This window comes from Amphimedon queenslandica, unplaced genomic scaffold (assembly GCF_000090795.2).
Source record: "Amphimedon queenslandica unplaced genomic scaffold, v1.1 AMPQUscaffold_13212, whole genome shotgun sequence".
NCBI lineage: Eukaryota > Metazoa > Porifera > Demospongiae > Haplosclerida > Niphatidae > Amphimedon > Amphimedon queenslandica.
Window position 1 is genome coordinate 65,586 of NW_003546552.1, and position 16,660 is coordinate 82,245.

The 16,660-nt window shown below is 37.8% G+C and overlaps 4 protein-coding genes and 1 non-coding gene across 5 annotated transcripts; 2 read left to right on the forward strand and 3 right to left on the reverse strand.

Annotated features, from left to right (window-relative positions):
• The first annotated feature begins 192 nt into the window (after positions 1-192).
• Positions 193-2,336, forward strand: LOC100632083 (WSCD family member GA21586-like). The gene is made up of 3 exons (XM_011407545.2): positions 193-1,040; positions 1,554-1,776; positions 2,076-2,336. Exons 1-3 carry the CDS (start codon positions 344-346, stop codon positions 2,236-2,238), a joined length of 1,083 nt encoding a protein of 360 aa, XP_011405847.1. The 5' UTR covers positions 193-343; the 3' UTR covers positions 2,239-2,336.
• Positions 2,337-2,588: 252 nt separating this feature from the next.
• LOC100632208 (amyloid beta A4 precursor protein-binding family A member 1-like) lies at positions 2,589-8,323 on the reverse strand. Its single transcript, XM_020000140.1, has 12 exons — positions 7,353-8,323; positions 7,256-7,292; positions 7,135-7,202; positions 6,530-6,616; positions 6,399-6,485; positions 6,076-6,219; positions 5,942-6,019; positions 5,785-5,886; positions 4,456-4,668; positions 3,542-3,661; positions 3,170-3,310; positions 2,589-2,767 (listed from the first exon to the last, which is right to left on the reverse strand). Exons 1-12 carry the CDS (start codon positions 8,130-8,132, stop codon positions 2,696-2,698), a joined length of 1,929 nt encoding a protein of 642 aa, XP_019855699.1. The 5' UTR covers positions 8,133-8,323; the 3' UTR covers positions 2,589-2,695.
• Positions 6,282-6,354, reverse strand: Trnav-cac (transfer RNA valine (anticodon CAC)). Its single transcript has one exon. It is a non-coding gene; the product is annotated as a tRNA-Val (tRNA).
• An 82-nt stretch (positions 8,324-8,405) lies between the features above and the next one.
• LOC100632334 (coiled-coil domain-containing protein 18-like) lies at positions 8,406-14,548 on the forward strand. The gene is made up of 20 exons (XM_020000139.1): positions 8,406-8,515; positions 8,568-8,712; positions 8,771-9,489; positions 9,534-9,633; positions 9,775-9,950; positions 10,011-10,468; positions 10,542-10,932; positions 10,991-11,194; positions 11,245-11,448; positions 11,704-12,660; positions 12,707-12,835; positions 12,891-12,965; positions 13,026-13,205; positions 13,255-13,349; positions 13,396-13,470; positions 13,526-13,678; positions 13,725-13,835; positions 13,893-14,019; positions 14,066-14,187; positions 14,243-14,548. The coding sequence occupies exons 1-20, from the start codon at positions 8,504-8,506 to the stop codon at positions 14,394-14,396; spliced, it is 4,587 nt and encodes a 1,528-aa protein (XP_019855698.1). The 5' UTR covers positions 8,406-8,503; the 3' UTR covers positions 14,397-14,548.
• A 157-nt stretch (positions 14,549-14,705) lies between these two features.
• LOC100632459 (poly(ADP-ribose) glycohydrolase 1-like) lies at positions 14,706-16,653 on the reverse strand. The gene is made up of 3 exons (XM_003388715.2): positions 16,303-16,653; positions 15,612-16,055; positions 14,706-15,403 (listed from the first exon to the last, which is right to left on the reverse strand). Exons 1-3 carry the CDS (start codon positions 16,630-16,632, stop codon positions 14,765-14,767), a joined length of 1,413 nt encoding a protein of 470 aa, XP_003388763.1. The 5' UTR covers positions 16,633-16,653; the 3' UTR covers positions 14,706-14,764.
• Between the last annotated feature and the right edge of the window lie 7 nt (positions 16,654-16,660).

Consider the following 16,660-nt stretch of genomic DNA (forward strand, 5'->3'; position numbering starts at 1 on the left):
TAGCCAGGGGGTGATTGAGGTGCCTTTTACATTAATATTTTTGTTCAAATTGTTTGTGCTTCAATCAAACATGTATTTTTGATATTTTGTGTCCATCCAGGCCTACTTGCCACCCATTCTCATATTTTGTTGCCCCCTTTTGTAACCCTAGCTATGGGCCTGCGATGTGCATGAAACATTGTGTAGTACTATGCTACTATAGTGTCATACATTCTCTTCCTGGTTAACATAGTATTATGCTGCTTTCTCAAGCTTGTGTGGTATGTAGATCTGATAAAATTAAAAAGGTGGAGTTCTTTTTATTAATCCAACAATAATTGCAGGGACATGGTTGAAGCACAAAATGGCCAGGTTCAGAATGGGTTATTTTTGCTGCTTTGCTCTGTTTAATTTGCTCTTCGTGTCACTATTCTTCACCAAATTCCTCACCTTCTTGTTTTCTATCTACAGTGAAGGCTTAGAGACTCCTCAGATGATTGAGAGCAGCTACAGAGACATAGAGACAGCCTTCCTCCCTCCAAAGCTAACCCCTTGCTACCAGACTGATCCAAAGTGTCTGAGCCTTCTCTCTAAAGCGGAGAGAGACACTTACGAGTCTTGTACTCGCGGAGTTAGAAAATCACTGCAAAAACTCAGACCAGTGAAAGATGGGGACTGTCGTTTCGTCAGTAGCTCCTCATCTTCCTCATCAAACGTTAGAAGAGGACCAGTAGCACTGGCTTCCTTTCCTGGCAGTGGTAACACGTGGCTTAGAGGACTCTTAGAACTAGCCACTGGTGTATGCACTGGTTCTGTTTATTGTCACGCTCATTTTAGGATAAGGGGCTTCAATGGAGAAGGGGTCCACAGTGGATCGACGCTTGTCGTTAAAACTCACGAGTATACTTACTCGTCTCAGTTTGTGTCCACAGTCTTTATCATTCGTAATCCTTATCATGCTATCATTGCAGGAAGGACCACAGACCTTTTGGAAATAAGTAATGATACGGATCCAAATGACTCACATCTTAAAGTCCTCAGAAACAAGCAAAAATATTTTGGTGAGTTGACCAAATTTTGCCAAAATTGAAAAGTAGAGATTTCTCTATTTTTATAATTTTTTCTGATACTTATATATGTTCTTATGTTGTGTAGAAAGTTTGAGCTGATTCTGATCAAATTTGGTTTTTTTACAAATTTTAAAAGTTGATCAAATATTGGGTCAAAATCCAATGACTGGACATTATAAATTGAACTTTTGCGTAAAAATGTTCTATCACCTTTACAAATCAAGTTTTATTTTTCCTGTCATCGAAACAATAAGTATTAATTAAGGCCATGTTTACACAGCAACGAAAATGATGCAATCTATATAGTTTTGTGCCTGTTTTATGCTTCTGCTTACACAGAAAGGAATGAAAACAAGGTAGAATCTGGAAACGAAAATGGTGTTCTAAGTGGATACTTTAAAAACGATGCGTTTTCCGTTGCTGTGTAAACGTAGCCTAAATCATGCTATGTTTATTTTGTCATTTAGAATAAAGAGTTTATCATTATAGTTTTATGTCTAATAGGATATAACAATAAAGACTGGGATGACTACTTAAACTATCACATTAAGTGGTGGAGCAAGCTGATACGGTATTGGGTGGTGGGCTCCAGTGTACCAGTACTAGTGGTGAAGTTTGAGGACCTGAAACAAGATCCTGTGCAAGAGGTAAAGAGGATACTGGACTTCATTAATTATCAACAACTAACTGTTGAGGAACTGAGCCTTAAGATGAAAGATGGATTCAAGTAAGAACCAGAGTGAATGTATTAGTGAACTTATCAATAATATGTAACAGAAAAGGTACCATTTAGCTGATAATTAAAGGTCAACTTGTACATACCACCTAGTTGAACTTATCTTTTTGGACAGAGTGCAAAAAGATTTTAACTTCTGCAAACAGTGCTTTTTCAAAAAAAAACCCTGCAATCTGACACTTTTTTCACTTTAAAGATGAATTTGATTAACCACCAAATGGTGCCTTCTATCATATTATTTAGACTGATCAATATTATTAAATACATGCATTTTTTACTACAACCTATAGTGCATTTCATAGAAACAAGACAGTTCCTGATGATATTAATAGGCTCTACACAAAGCAACAGATTCACATTGTGAATGAGCACATTAAGAAAGCTGAGGCAGCCATAAAGAGAAGCAAAACGGGACAGAATATATCAATAGTATCATATCTACAAAAATTATAGTGACACTCAGATATATCTATTATTTATTAGCACGATTCATTGATTAAATATCAGGATTTAATTTATATTTCAATCATATCAAATTTTACAGACAATTGTGATAAAGTATCAATACCGTATAGCGGGTAAATTTGGAGGGGCAAAATTTTGGTGATTGGCGTATTTTAATTTGGCAAATTTGTGGTCAAGTGCCATTGAGCATGCGTATAATGGCTCAAAATGGCGGATTTTAATTTTGGCGAATGGCTATCAAAACGCCAAATTTGCCAAATTTAATCCCCTCCAAAATTTCCCGCTATACAGTACTTCCTCTGCACAATAATGTGGCATAAAATTTTTTGACAAGCTCATAAAGTGAATTTAAACATAATTATTTATTGTAACAATAATTTTTGCGAAATATTTTCTCTCGATCCCTATTATAATATATAGTCATATTCTGCTGATGATAAACGGGTTAAAAATACTCTGGCGCTACTTGTCCTGTTAGTAACTGATACATGATAGTGGGCATCGTCCTTATGTGTAGCTAGAAAAAAGAAAAGAGAGTAGAAGAGAGAGAGAGAGGGAGGGGTAAGAATGATAAATGAACTAAAAGGTACAATAAACAACATTTTGCTATAGTAACATTTTTGATCTTGTAAGCAACATGTTGCCTAGAATAGATAGTTGTTCTATTCTTGACAATAATTATGTTCCTTACAAGATCAAAGTTCACAAGACATGTTGTTGCCTAGCTGAATAAATATAAAAGAATGTTCTAATAGAATTAACATTTGATCTATTCAGAGGATTAGTCACAAGAGGATACAGCTTAAAGCTTTCCATACATACATACTATTATGGCATTATACAGCTACTGTATGGAGCTATACTGTTATTATGGTACTAATAATACATTGTATACTGGTATGGTTGATAATCTGCTTACATCTCCAACTGTTGTGGATAGCATGTGGACTATCTCCTCGTGTGTGATACCCACAGTACTGGTACCATTGATCTCAATAATCCTGTGACCTACTCTGATACCACTCCTCTCAGCTATTGACCCTCTCCATAGAGAACATATTTGAGAGAGAGAGGGAGAAAGAGGTGTGGAAGGGAGAGAGAGGGAGAGAGAGAGAGAGAGAGGGAGGGAGGGAGGGAGAGAGAGAGAGGGGTGAGGGAGAGAGAGAGAGAGGGAGGGAGATAGGAAGAGAAGGAGGGAGAGAAAGAGAGAGAGGAGAAAGAAGCAGGGGAATAAAGAAGCATGTAAAGAGAAAGGATACAATAACAGGTATTGTTGTCTTTATTTACTAACATTTCCTTCTTTAACTGAGAACCCCAGCTGGAACTTCAGGTCTGGTCTCATGATAGTAACGTCAACCACAGCAGGACAGCTGCACGTGGTCATCTTTACTAAAGTCAAATTACGACATTTCTAGAAAGAAAAGACAAGAGGTCTAACTTTAAATCAAAATGTACATGTATATGTACTTGCATAGTACCGTACAGAAGGAAATTTTGGAGGGACTAAATTTTGGCGAATTGCTAAACTTTGGTGATTGGCGAATTTGTGGCCACGTGCCATTGAGCATGCGTATAATGGCTCAAAATGGCGAATTTTTATTTTGGCGAATGGCTATCAAAACGCCAAATTCGCCAAATTTAACTACCTCCAAAATTTCCTTCCGTACGGTATTGTATTATACATATTAAGAATGACACTGGGCCATATGCTAGTACACTATAAGCTCATTACAGACCTAATTGATGTACAACCTGACATAATTCACAGCTGCTGCATAGCAAAGGAAGCAGCTAATTTTTGAAAATAACAATAATCCACAATATAGCCACTACCTGTACATACCATTATGTAAAGTCAAGAGTGGATACCGTATAGCGGGAAATTTTGGAGGGGATTAAATTTGGCGAATTTGGCGTTTTGATAGCCATTCGGCAAAATAAAAATCCACCAATTTGAGCCATTATATGCATGCTCAATGGCACGTGGCCACAAATTCGCCAAATTAAAAGTCAAAGTTTAGCAATTCGCCAAAATTTAGCCCCTCCAAATTTACCCTCTATACGGTAATTGGTAAAGTAGAGTCCTTGAGTTGCTTTCAATGGCATCTGTACATGCAATTCTTGGCAAATTTTTACAATTTGATTCTTTTTTAATACAACAAACTTTTCACTTTTAAAACAAAACCCACTCCCAGTGCTGGATACCTTAATCTGGTCAATGGCTACTCTCAGTGGCATTCCAACTAGACTGACTCCATTGATGGAGAGGATCTGGTCCCCAACGTTAAGTAGGTTTGATCTACCAGCTGCTCCAGTCTTGTTCATGTGAGCTACTATACATGATGGAATGACTGATCCATAGCCTGAGTCAATCACCACTAGGCCTAGTATATCGCCCTTTGGTTTAGCAAATGTAATCTGTCATGAAAGAAAGAAGAGAAGAATATAGAATAATTAGTAACGCGGTAGCGTTACTAAGTAGGATTCACCCCCAAACAAAATGGCTGCCACGACTTTTGCAGCCTTGCTATACCGGGAAAACGAGCTCCTATGCTTACCAGACTTCTTATAAAATTTAAAGTTGCTTCAAAATACGGCTAATGACCCTGTACTAGCTATCTATTATCAAAAATGGATAGAAAAGAATTCTACATTTTTCATAATTTTTTGATATGCATGTACATGTACATGTTTGTAGACTGTTTGAGCTGATTTTAAACAAAAATCAAAGTGGCTCCAAAACAAAGGTGGCACGAGTACAGTACACTGTATTTTTTAAATGCTTATAACTTGAAAATTTTTAGTTGGAATCAGCTCAAACTTTCTATGTAGCATAAGGACATGAATATGTATCAGAAAATGTAACAAAAATTTGGGGTGATTTCAGAGCCATTTTTTGAAAAAAACCATGGGCTATAGTACAGGGTATTTTTCAGAATTTTGGCATTTTCTTGAAATGGCCGTATCTTAAAAATTTTTAGTTGGAATCAGCTCAAACTTTCTATGTAGCATAAGGACATCAATATGTATCGGAAAATGTAACAAAAATTTGGGGTAATTTCGGAGCCATTTTTTGGAAAAAAAACCATGGGCTATAGTACAGGGTATTTTTCAGAATTTTGGCATTTTCTTGAAATGGCCGTATCTTGAAAATTTTTAGTCGGAATCAGCTCAAACTTTCTATGTAGCATAAGGACATCAATATGTATCGGAAAATGTAACAAAAATTTGGGGTGAATTTGGAGCCATTTTTTGGAAAAAACCATGGGCTATAGTACAGGGTATTTTTCAGAATTTTAGTGTTTTCTTGAAATGGCCGTATCTTGAAAATTTGAAGTCGGAATCAGCTCAAACTTTCTACACAGCACAAGGACATCAATATGTATCAGAAAATGTAATAAAAATTTGGGGTGATTTCGGAGCCATTTTTTGGAAAAAAACCATGGGCTATAGTACAGGGTATTTTTCAGAAAAAGTACCAAAATATTGAATATAGTGCAGTCAAAGGATCAAATAAATTGCTATAACTCTTACTTCTCTCGTCTTATTATCATCTTTAAATGAATTCAAATCAGCTTCCGATTTAGTCTGGGAATTAAGGACGTGATTATACTCAAACTGATCCAAAGACTCCTCCTAATCATAAATATTAGCATCAAATCTCACCCACCCCCTTTCCGCTAAACCTCACCTTGATACCATGTGACTTTAGGTACTCTTTATAGGCTGTACTGAAAGCCTGTCCTATGACCATTGCAACTATTCTGGGCTAAAAAAGAAGAAGTAACAAAGAAATAGAAGTTGTATTATTATTCTTATTCCTACATCTTCAGTGTCCAGTACGTGACAAGTTAATTTGAGTTGTTGTCCAGGTGATGATGGTATCGTCCTGTGTGCCATTATCACCAGTGATCCCTCAATGTCTGCAACGTAGGATACAGTTCTTAGTGGGTGAGTCATTAGATCAACCTCGAAAAAAAAGAAAAAAATAACAATGTAGTTATACTGTATAATAGAAGGAAAAAAAAACGTGTCAGCGCCCGGGTTCGAACCGGGGACCTTGTGCGTGTGAGGCACACGTGATAACCGCTACACTACGCTGACAACTCATGAGCATTCCTTGCAGGATATTGAGTATTTATATTTACCTGGGTCTTTTTATCTGCTATGACAATAGTTTTAGTACTGATCTTTAGCTCAACATCAATTCTTGGTTGTGTTTCATTTTCTGGGTCCTAGAAGAAGAAAAAATTAAAAGCAGGGGGAATCCATGGCTCACCTTAAATAACTTCACAGCTTCTCTTGCTTGCTGCATTCGTACCGTCTTTTGTGAAGTGGAGAAGATTATTGGAGTAGAGCCAAGATACTGAAAAGGAAAAACAGAAAAAAGAGTAACAATACATGGGAAAAAAAGAGTAAAATAACATATATTATATACATATGTATATATAACAAAATTAATTATGGTACTGCTTGCAGGGAATGCTAATTTTGCTAAGTAAAAACACGACCATTTACAAGCTAAACAACACCTGAACCAAGAAAGCATTAAAACTATTTAAGGCATTTATCTTTGAGCATAAAAGTGCCGTCACTAAAAGTACAGAAACATTCACATAATATATGTGTAGGTACATAACATAACATATCGTATAGCAGGGAATTTTTGGAGAAGCTAAATTTTGGCAAAATTCCTAACTTTTGATGATTGGTGGTTTTTAATTTGGAGAATTTGTGGCCATGTGCCATTGAACATGAGTAAACATGGTACAAAATGGTGGATTTAATTTTGAGCAAATGCTGTCAAATGCAAAATTTGCCAAAATTTCCCCTTCTAAAATTACAACCTATACAATATAATTTGTAATAAATGAATTACTGTACTTGTGCCTGGTAGACTACTCCTGTCACTAATTGTTCTGTGGTTAGCTGGGGCAGTCCTGGTATTGAGGCTACAATACAAAAAATACAAATTCAACAACTAATAATTATTATTGTCATTTACTAGAAGTGGGTGAAGATACTTCTGTAGGAGATTCTCCCTATGGAATATAATAATTAATTCTCCATTACAAAAACACTCTCTCTCTTTCTCCTCTTACTTCACGATGATCCTCTGATAATTCAACTTGTACTAGTTCCCTGTGATCGGTGGTATCACTTGATATTTCAAATCGCTCAACGTCCTCCGAAAATCTAACCGTTCGCACCTCCGGTCTCCTAGCAACCCCGTCCTCTTCAGTGGGCGTGGCCTCACGCCCATCCTCCTCCCCTGGACTCGTCTCATCCTCTCTAGTGGGCGTGGCTTCCTTGTCTCCATTTTCCGTATTTTGTTCCTCATTGGTGGGCGTGGACTCTCTATCCTGTACAGGCGAAGCGTCACCCTCAGATTGAGTGACCAATCCATTGCTCTTTCCGACTTCTTCCAATCCACCATTACCCTCTACCTCATTCCCTCTCTCTCCATTCTCATCTTGTTCATTATCATTAGTCTCAGCAGTTTCATTACGACCTTCATCGCCGTTACTTTCTCTCTCATCGCTGTCCCCTCCATTTGTTTTCTCTTCTTCTTTACTCCCATTTTCCTTTCCTTCTTCTTTACTTCCATTCTCTCCTTCTTTGTCTCCATTCTCTCCTTCATCGTCTCCATTCTCTCCTTTTTCTTCCTCTCCTCCTTTAGTCTTCTTCTCGGTCTCATCTTCTTTCTTTCTTTCATCCACTACTTGGCCAGTCACCGATCCATTTTCTCCATTCTTTAAAGGGACTCCTTCCTCCTCTTTCTCTCCTCCTGCCTCATTTCCCGACGGCTCGTTCTTCCCGATAGGAGGAGTGTTTCCTTCTTCTCTAGTTTCAATGACCTCTTCTTCATTTGTACCTTCCATTGTTCAGTAAATTTTAACCCTTTTATGTTATGATCCCAAATCTGCTAGTCAGTCCTCGCTACGTTGATGCTCTATGCTACCAAAGCATCGAAGACAATGAGACTCAAGAGAGAAATGAAGAATGGATTTTACAAGAGAGATTTCAGAGAAAATTAATTATCACTTTCTATCTTGATTTTTCTTTATTATTATTGGGCCTCCCTTTAAATAGAGTCGGCAACAATGAATTTGATTGTTTACGGTAGGGTGGAGCTGCCCCATGAATGATGAAGAAAAATGGTAACACATTTTGAGGTGTAAGTTGGAGGCATAGAAACAATCTCACGCCTTGGTTTCATATAAATGAGGGAGCGCAGACCCAATTAAAAGACATGGATAGAACTGTAAGTCCCTGTCACGCTCTTAAATAAGACTTGACTCTCTTCTTATCGCAAGGAACGAGAAGTAGCCAGGACTCCAGTCAAATCACGCATACCCATTCCTACAAGGGAAGCTGGGCATACAGGTGCTAGGACAAGTAGTTCTCCTCCTGTTACTAGCCCTTTTCAAACTCCTTTAGCTAGTCCAAGCCGCATACCAGGTAAATTGATCACTGCTTTGTTTACATTGTTTACTCTTGACTATTGTCCTTTTGGTAGTTGCAATTAGAAGGTCACCAAAGCATCAAGTGCCTACAAAAATGGCAACTCCAGAGACTAACACTTCTCCTCATCACTTTTCTCCAACCTCCTCCTCTGTCTCTTCTCAAATCCTCAGCAGTATTGCACCCTCACCATCAGAGACACCCAAACACTCCGTTCCTGCTGCACAATTATTTGCTAGTGAGAAGGAAGGAGAAGAAATCTACTTGCCTACTATTACCTCAACAGGTCCAGGAGTGAGCACTCCATTGTATACAGTATCAACACCTACCACTGCCTCAATCCAGCCAATGCAGCACATCAGGGCTCCATATCTATTGTCACAGCAGCAGCATTACACTACAGGAGCAGGCCTTGCATCAAACACGACACAAACAACTCAAAGTATCTTAAGTGATTTTGGTAAATTCTCAGCCCCACAGTACATGCCTAGTGTCATATATAACCTCCCAAGTGATCTGGAGTCGTTTTATAATCAGCAACACATGAATAGCGACTCTACCAATGGGGCCACGTCTGAGCATAGCACGCTCACCCTCTCTAGTCTCTCCATTCCTTCAAAGGTCTCTGTTCTTTCTGCTGGTGGAGGTTCTGCTACTCAAGTTAGTAGCATACACCATACTACTCCTGTAATGGAAGGAAAGCCATTCAACATGTCGGGACAATTTTCTTTTCTTCCCGAAACAAAATTTCAACCGCAGGCTATCGTAGATAAAGTATTATACCAATTTTTAAACATAAAGTTTATCTTTTATTGTAGGAAAATATCATTAATAAGGAGTTAAGAGAGACAAAATCAATGGTTGAATTCCTTGAGACAGAAAACAGATTGATACAGGAAAAGTGCTCAAAATTTGAAGGTATAAACACCTAAGCCTTAATTAGTCTTCTTTAAATTCTATTCATTAACATCTTCGTATGCTTCTTACACCTCACTGGTGATGCATCCATATCATTGTAACGCCTTATTTGATTTCTTTGCTTCCTACTATGATATATAGCTGAGAATGCAAGTCTTCAGTTTAAAATATCTCAGTTGGAGGAACAAGCTAAGCAACTGAGACAGAGCCATTTAGAAGATCACAGCAAAGCATTGGGGAATAAAGAAGGAGAGCATGCAGGTCTTGTTGAGCAGTTGTCACAAGTTATGCAAGAAAAACAAGCACTAGCTAACCAAGTGAGCCAGAATCGTTCTTATCCTTCATGCTTTTCAATGATTTTTAATTAATTATAATAGCTCCTTTCTCTACAAAATGAGCACAGTCTCTGCACTCAGCAAATGCACATTGCTTCAACCATCAGCTCTGACAATGACAAACAGCTAAACACACTGAGGGTGGAGTTGCAAGAAATGCAAGAGAAAGTGAGAGTCCTCCAAGATGCACTGAGAGCTGCAGGGAATGAAAAGGAGAACTTGAGAAGAGGATATGAGCTGGATAAGACACACTTGACTGAGGCTGAGTCTTCTTGCAAGACACTCAAGCAGAATCTTGATGCTGCAACAAAAAAACTTGAAGAGTCGCGTCAGAAAGTTTTTGCTAAAGATGAGCTACTTAGCCACAAAGAAAGCGAGCTCTCAATGGTCCAGGGAGAGTTAAGCATGCTGAGGGATAATTATAGGAGCCTTACTAGTAATCATGAGTCTGTCTTACTTGAATTACAAGTACTTAAACAAGACTTGGAAAATAAGAAAAGGTATAGTAGTAATAATTATATATTGTTGTTATTATTGTTATTATTATCATTATTGTTGTTGTTGTTTCCTTAGGCAATTGCTTGAAAACCTCCAAAGGAAAGAGGCAGGAGATGCAAATATAAGAGAAGTCAGTGAGAAACTATTTATCTTAGAGAGGGAACACAAGGAGAAAGAGACAACACTTGAGAACGAGATAAAGGAGAGGAAGAGGCTGGAAACAGAACTCACCTCTTTGAGACGTAAAAATGAAAAGATGGGTCAACAACTTGCACTAAAAGACACTGCAATGAAGAAACAAGAAAGAGACATAGCCAATCTGATGATTGAAAAGGAGAGGCTACAGTCCCAAGTATCAGGAAGAGAGAATGAACTAAGGAACTTTCAAGTCTCCAAAGAGCAAGATGTCTCGGAACTCAAAAATCTTAAATCAGCAATGGAAGTCAAAATGAAAGCACTTCATGATGTAAGAGAAATTTATAGCAAAAATAATTATTGTTTTATGTTCTTTTTTTTCATAATAGACAATTGAAGAAAAGGAAGAAACCATTAAAAGTTTGGCACTTCAAAACAAGACGCTTGGCTGCTCTGTAGAATATGAGAAGGAGAGGAACGTGTCACAAAATCAAGAGCTCTCAAGACTCAAGGAAGAACTAGAGTCCTTTAAACAACAGTGCCTGGCATTAGAAAATGAGAAGCATAACCTATCACTCACTGCCACAACAAAAGTAAACAGTATTGGAAATATGAATAAGTTTTATGTTATATAATTTTGCAGGAAAAGGCACTAACAGAGACTGAGAGCTTCATGAGGAAACAGATAGAAGGGCTGGAGCAAGAAAATAAATCCAAGGAAGCAAAGATGTATAGCACCTCTGTACAACTGACTCAGAAGGAAGCTGAGCTTGAGAGGACAATGGGTAAAGTGTCCGACCTTCAGACTCAACTTGTCCTTTTAACAGCAGATGTTGAGAATTACAAGGTACAATAAAATAAAAAGTGCATGTATCATTAGTATGAAAGTCTTTACGTTGTGTACAAAGTTTGAGTCAAAATGAAAAAAGTACCCTCAGGGCACATGTATTTCGTAAAAAAAGGCTAGGAGAGAATTCTCCCTTACTTAACACATTTGATATACTTTTATACAAAATTTTAGTGCTCTAGGCACATGAAATAATTATAGTATCATGAGCATGCATAGTAAAAATGTGTGTTATTAATATCATTTTTTGTACAGAAACTAGTTGAGAGCCACAAGGTCAAATTGCAGAGGCTTCAAGACTCTAAGAACCAAGAGATAGCAGACATAAAACAAAAAATAGAAGAAAAGAGCCTAGAGGCAGTCAGACTTGCATCTCAAGTTGATTCACTACAAACTGAACTGAAGGAAAAAGAAGAGAATTTGAGGAAAGGACAAGAGACACTCCAGCAAGAAAAGAAGACAATAGATGAGTTGAATGCACAACTACTAGCAACTGAGATAGGCAATACCTCACTTCGCTCTCACATCTCACAAGCTGAAGAGAGACTCATGAAACTTGAGGTTGGGCTAGCTGAAAAGAAAACGCAATTGCAAGGAGCAGAAGAGAAGAATCACTCTCTTTACACGCAGCTCCAGAATGTGTCGAGGAGCCTCCAAGAGCTACAGAAAGCAAGTGCAGATGAGAGATCCTATTTTACTGAGACGCTTGGCAGCATGAGCATACAACACAGACAAGAGATAGCAAAAATGACAACAAATGAAGAAATCCTTCAAGCAAAGTATCAAGAAACCTGTGACAATTTTAATAGGCTACAGAAACAACTTGAGCTCACAAAAGTTGATTTAAGGAATGCTATGGAGAACGTAAAGGCTAAGGATAATGAGCTTAAGGATCTTTGTGCCTCCATTGACAAGGAAGTGTCCATACGTAATGATGTGACAGTAAAAATATCTCATCTTCAGTCTCAATATGATGCTCTTAGTAATGGGAAGAGAGAGGTCGAGGGGCAACTGATGCATGCGTCTAATGAGCTTTTACAAATGCAATCAAAACTTGCAAACGTGCAGCAACACTGCTCCACACTCCAGCAAGAGCTTCAGCTCCAGAATGAAGTGCATGCTACAGCAATCAAGAGAATGGAGGAGAGGGAAAAGGATTCTGTGGAACAGAGCGAGAGGAAAGCAAAAGAATTCATGATCAAACTGGAGAAGGTATACAATCTTTTTTGTAATAAGCAATAATTATATTTCTATACAGTCAGAAGAAAGATTGCAGCAGGTTGCGTCGGAGCTGTCAAGACTACAACTGGACCATAAATCACTTCAATCACAGCTTCACCACCTAACACAAACAAATGAATCTCTCCAAGGCCAACTGTCTGAAAAGGTATATACTTTTCTGATTTGTGAGCTAGTAGCTCCTTTATTGTTTAATATTCTAGAAATCTCAGCTTGCTTCTGACAGACAGAAACTTGGGCAACTTGAAAGAACTTTTGACCAAGAAAAAGCAGCAAAAGTATTAATGAATTATATATTTCAATAATGTACATCTTTCATGTGTCATTTTGTACTGCAGGCTCAAACTCAAGAGACTTTAAAGCGTGAGATGTCTAGATATCAAGAACTAAAGACAAAGGTTGAACATTTAAAGGATAAACTTTCACAAAGCGCATCCAGCAAAAACTCACTGGAAATTCTCTTAGAGGAAGAGAAAAGGACAAACAGCTATTACCTGGAGAAGATCCGTGACCTTGAAGTTAGTGGAAAATTAATGCAAATAGCACATTAGACATTATTCCTTACAGAGTTTTCAAGAAGCATTAAAGGCGTCTTTACAAAAGGAGCAAGACTCTTCTCTTACTGACAGGCAGAAAGCAGAAAATGACCAATTAACACTAAAGTAACTGTACCTATATCTTATAGTTTAAAATCATTATGATACATAGGAAGAAATATCAGAGTGAAAAGAAAATACTAAAGGACACACTAAAAGGACTACAGACTGAAGTACAGGTTCTAAGGTAATTACATAGTTCATGTTTATAAAATTAGAAATAAATTTGCATTTGTTAACAGGAGTACTATTGAGTCACACAGCAAGGAAATCACAAAACTAGACAAAGCACTTAATGCCTCAGAACAAGAGAAAGACAAACTGGCTGACAAGAAAACAGAAATTGAGCTGCAATTGAAGGAAAAGAAAGAGAAACTCAAAATGGCAGAAACAAAGTAAAGACAAGTGTATGCATATTTGAAATAATTTATTTTGTTTTAGAATTCAAAATCAAGAGGTCCAGCTAGCACATTTGCAATCACAAGTGAGTCAAATGAACCAGTCACAGCTTGACATTGAGGAGTACAAGAAAGCAATGGAAGCTAAACAAAGGCAACTAAACTCATGATGTTCAGTATGTAAGAACATTGTGTGTGTTTTATAATGTAGGGATGAGTTGCAGCGTGTCTTGAAAGAGGTTACAGAACACATGGAGGAGCAATACACTGCACATCATTACTTGGAGAAACTGAGAGCTGATAATGAAACACTTGCAATGAAAGAGAAAGACAGAAAAGTATAGAACACATACTGCATGTACTTAATATAGAATATTGATGCAGATTGGGCATTTGAAAAATGAACTTAAAGCTCAAAGAAAAGAACTGAAGAAAGAGAAATTACAAGTTGAATCTCTGTCTTTGGAAGCAAAGTACCTCAAGGCAAAGCAGAAGGAACATGAAAGGTATTGCATTAATTGATCATTGATACTGACTATTAATAACTCACTGCATATGCAGGAGCCAAGAGAAGGTAGGTGCAAGATTGGAGAAGGTCAATGATTTGTTGAGTGTGTCAACTGGAGGAGGATTGGGACCATCTTCACCATTGTCAAGCTCTCCTATACCAATGTCAACCTCAACTCCACTTATCTCGAGGAAATCACTTCAATAGTTTGGCAGTAACACTAATAGACTTAAAATTAAATAAAAACAAATAAATATAAATATTACTTCCCAAGATCATGTAAATGAAGAAATATATATTATATTGGTAGTATAGTCATCCTCAGATTTTATCCTTTATCATTAATTTATCAAATTAAAGTTAATTTAAAAGTTGCAAAGAATACCTGTACATAATATACATAATAAGATATGTATATTATGGTTCCTGCAGCAACTATTTTGACGCATAAATAGACTGTCTATTTGAAATATTTTTATAAAAATAAACACAACTACCAGTACTACAAAGGATTAAAAAAATACAGTTAAAAATTTTAAAATATATAATAATTATTTATAATTAAAAATCAATAGTTATTTATCCTTTCCTAATTTTTCCATGACGTATTCAAAGATTCCTTTCTCCCTTGCTCTATCAGCAAAATCCTCTTCAGCCAGGACTCCAAAGAGCTGCCCAACGGTTACTTTAGCTTCCAACAAACACTCCTTCATCTTCACTTGTTTCTCTGAGAGACCAGTATCCCCAAAAGTATAATAACAAAGTGATCTATTAGCTTGACTTGCACTCATCCATTGAACTAAAGTCTTTAGTAGTTTGTTACCTCCAAATGCACCACAGCCCCAGTTACCAGTTGCAACAGGAGATCGGTTTCCACCAGCATCACTAGGGACATCACTGAAACTAAACCCGCAATAAGCTTTACAGGTTTCTCTTAAAATGGCGTCACTTTTAAACTGGTAGGAGGCCCCACCAGGCAGCCATGCAGCTGGTATGGCATCTATAGCAACAATACTAACTATACAGCGGTTAGAGACAGGATCAACTGGATTGGGGTCTGTGTATGGGCCTGCATACGTAAAACCTCCGCCATAACCACGATAGCTTGAGAACCTTTCAGCCCCTGTTATCAAAATGGACTCGTGTTTATACATGGCTTCACAGACCAAAAGAGACACTAGACATTCAGGATTAATGACAAAACGTATTTCTTCCTAAAAGAAAAAGAAATGCTCGTAAAATCTGTCAATACATATGTCTTAGCCGTAATGCCAAAATGCCCATGCATGTAGCTCAAAAATCAATTTTGGGCTCACAAGCTTTCTGCACAACATGACTAAAGTTACATATAAATTATAATATACTACTCCTACATACATGTGCTTCTAATTCTACACAACACAATCTCTCAAAAGTACATACTTGCACATTTCCTTGCTGTAGGACTCCTCCCCCAATATATTCATTAGCGAAATCAACTTGCAGTGCTCCATCATGCTCCTCAATGACTCCACTAGCCGACACATCAAAGCCACCCAAAAGAACATCAGAATTCTTCCAGTAATCAACTGATGACATCTCTCTCCCTAGAGCTCTCCTCTCAATACTGATGCGACGTTTCATAAAATCTTCGTCGCCCTCTCTCTCAGATTTCACCAGTCGATCAAAGTAGCCCAAAATACAGAGACACTTGCTTTGTTGGGCCTGAAAAAAGCCGGCTTCAAGGATATCAATGAGAGAGAGTTGCTGGTAGCGGGAGGAGTGGGTCCCAGAGCGAGGGAGGAGGTGGAAGAAAGCAAGGGCAAGGATACAACTGGTCTGGTACCGATTGAAGGATACGAAACCGTTAGCACCAGAGAGGAGGAGCTGGAGGAGAAAGAAAAGGAGAAAGAAAATAGCAAATGAAAATGAAATAAAATTTAGAATATAGGGATAGAATTGCTGTCCAAATTAATTGCTTTCTATAAAAGAAATCCACCAGATAGTTTATATTTTTATTTTGCTATCCCCAAAGCAGCAATATCATGCACAATGGCAAGGATTATTATAAACTAGCATGGGTTGTTAGGCAAATGCTAGTGTTGAATCATATACTCTTCAACTCTGCACTTACAGGTATTCCTTCATGATCTGAGAATAACTCCTCTACAGCTAAAGCCCTCTTCGCAATATACGGCAGAATATCCTCAGAGAAGCTCTCCACTGTATAATAGTCTCCTTTCCCTAGGACCTTCTTTAAAACGCTAAGCACTGGAGGCTTGTCAAGTCCCCACTCTGGGCTGACCAGAATCACTCCTGCTAGAGCGTCTGGCCCGAGCTCTTTCTTCTCTGCAACTTTTTGTAGCTTCTCTTTCACTACAGGCCACAGCTTGTGAGTGTGAGGAAGAGAAATAGTCTTTATAGCTCGCTTTGGAGTAGAAGATTTGGAAGATGACTCTGCCATTTCGTCTTTGCAAATAAGCCACGCCTAT

Excerpts from the sequence above, each read along its gene's own strand:
- LOC100632083 (XM_011407545.2), top strand. The coding sequence starts at position 344 with ATGGCCAGGTTCAGAATGGGTTATTTTTGCTGCTTTGCTCTGTTTAAT. Across the intron at positions 1,041-1,553 it reads AAACAAGCAAAAATATTTTG|GATATAACAATAAAGACTGG; the intron begins GTGAGTTGACCA and ends TATGTCTAATAG. Across the intron at positions 1,777-2,075 it reads AAGATGAAAGATGGATTCAA|TGCATTTCATAGAAACAAGA; the intron begins GTAAGAACCAGA and ends TACAACCTATAG.
- LOC100632208 (XM_020000140.1), bottom strand. The coding sequence starts at position 8,132 with ATGGAAGGTACAAATGAAGAAGAGGTCATTGAAACTAGAGAAGAAGGA. Across the intron at positions 7,203-7,255 it reads AGTATCTTCACCCACTTCTA|CCTCAATACCAGGACTGCCC; the intron begins GTAAATGACAAT and ends TTTGTATTGTAG. Across the intron at positions 3,662-4,455 it reads TAGCCATTGACCAGATTAAG|AAATGTCGTAATTTGACTTT; the intron begins GTATCCAGCACT and ends TTTTCTTTCTAG.
- LOC100632334 (XM_020000139.1), top strand. Across the intron at positions 13,679-13,724 it reads CTCAAAATGGCAGAAACAAA|AATTCAAAATCAAGAGGTCC; the intron begins GTAAAGACAAGT and ends ATTTTGTTTTAG. Across the intron at positions 14,188-14,242 it reads AAGCAGAAGGAACATGAAAG|GAGCCAAGAGAAGGTAGGTG; the intron begins GTATTGCATTAA and ends CTGCATATGCAG.
- LOC100632459 (XM_003388715.2), bottom strand. The coding sequence starts at position 16,632 with ATGGCAGAGTCATCTTCCAAATCTTCTACTCCAAAGCGAGCTATAAAG. Across the intron at positions 16,056-16,302 it reads CAGATCATGAAGGAATACCT|CTCCTCCTCTCTGGTGCTAA; the intron begins GTAAGTGCAGAG and ends TTTCTCCTCCAG. Across the intron at positions 15,404-15,611 it reads TACAGCAAGGAAATGTGCAA|GAAGAAATACGTTTTGTCAT; the intron begins GTATGTACTTTT and ends TTTTTCTTTTAG.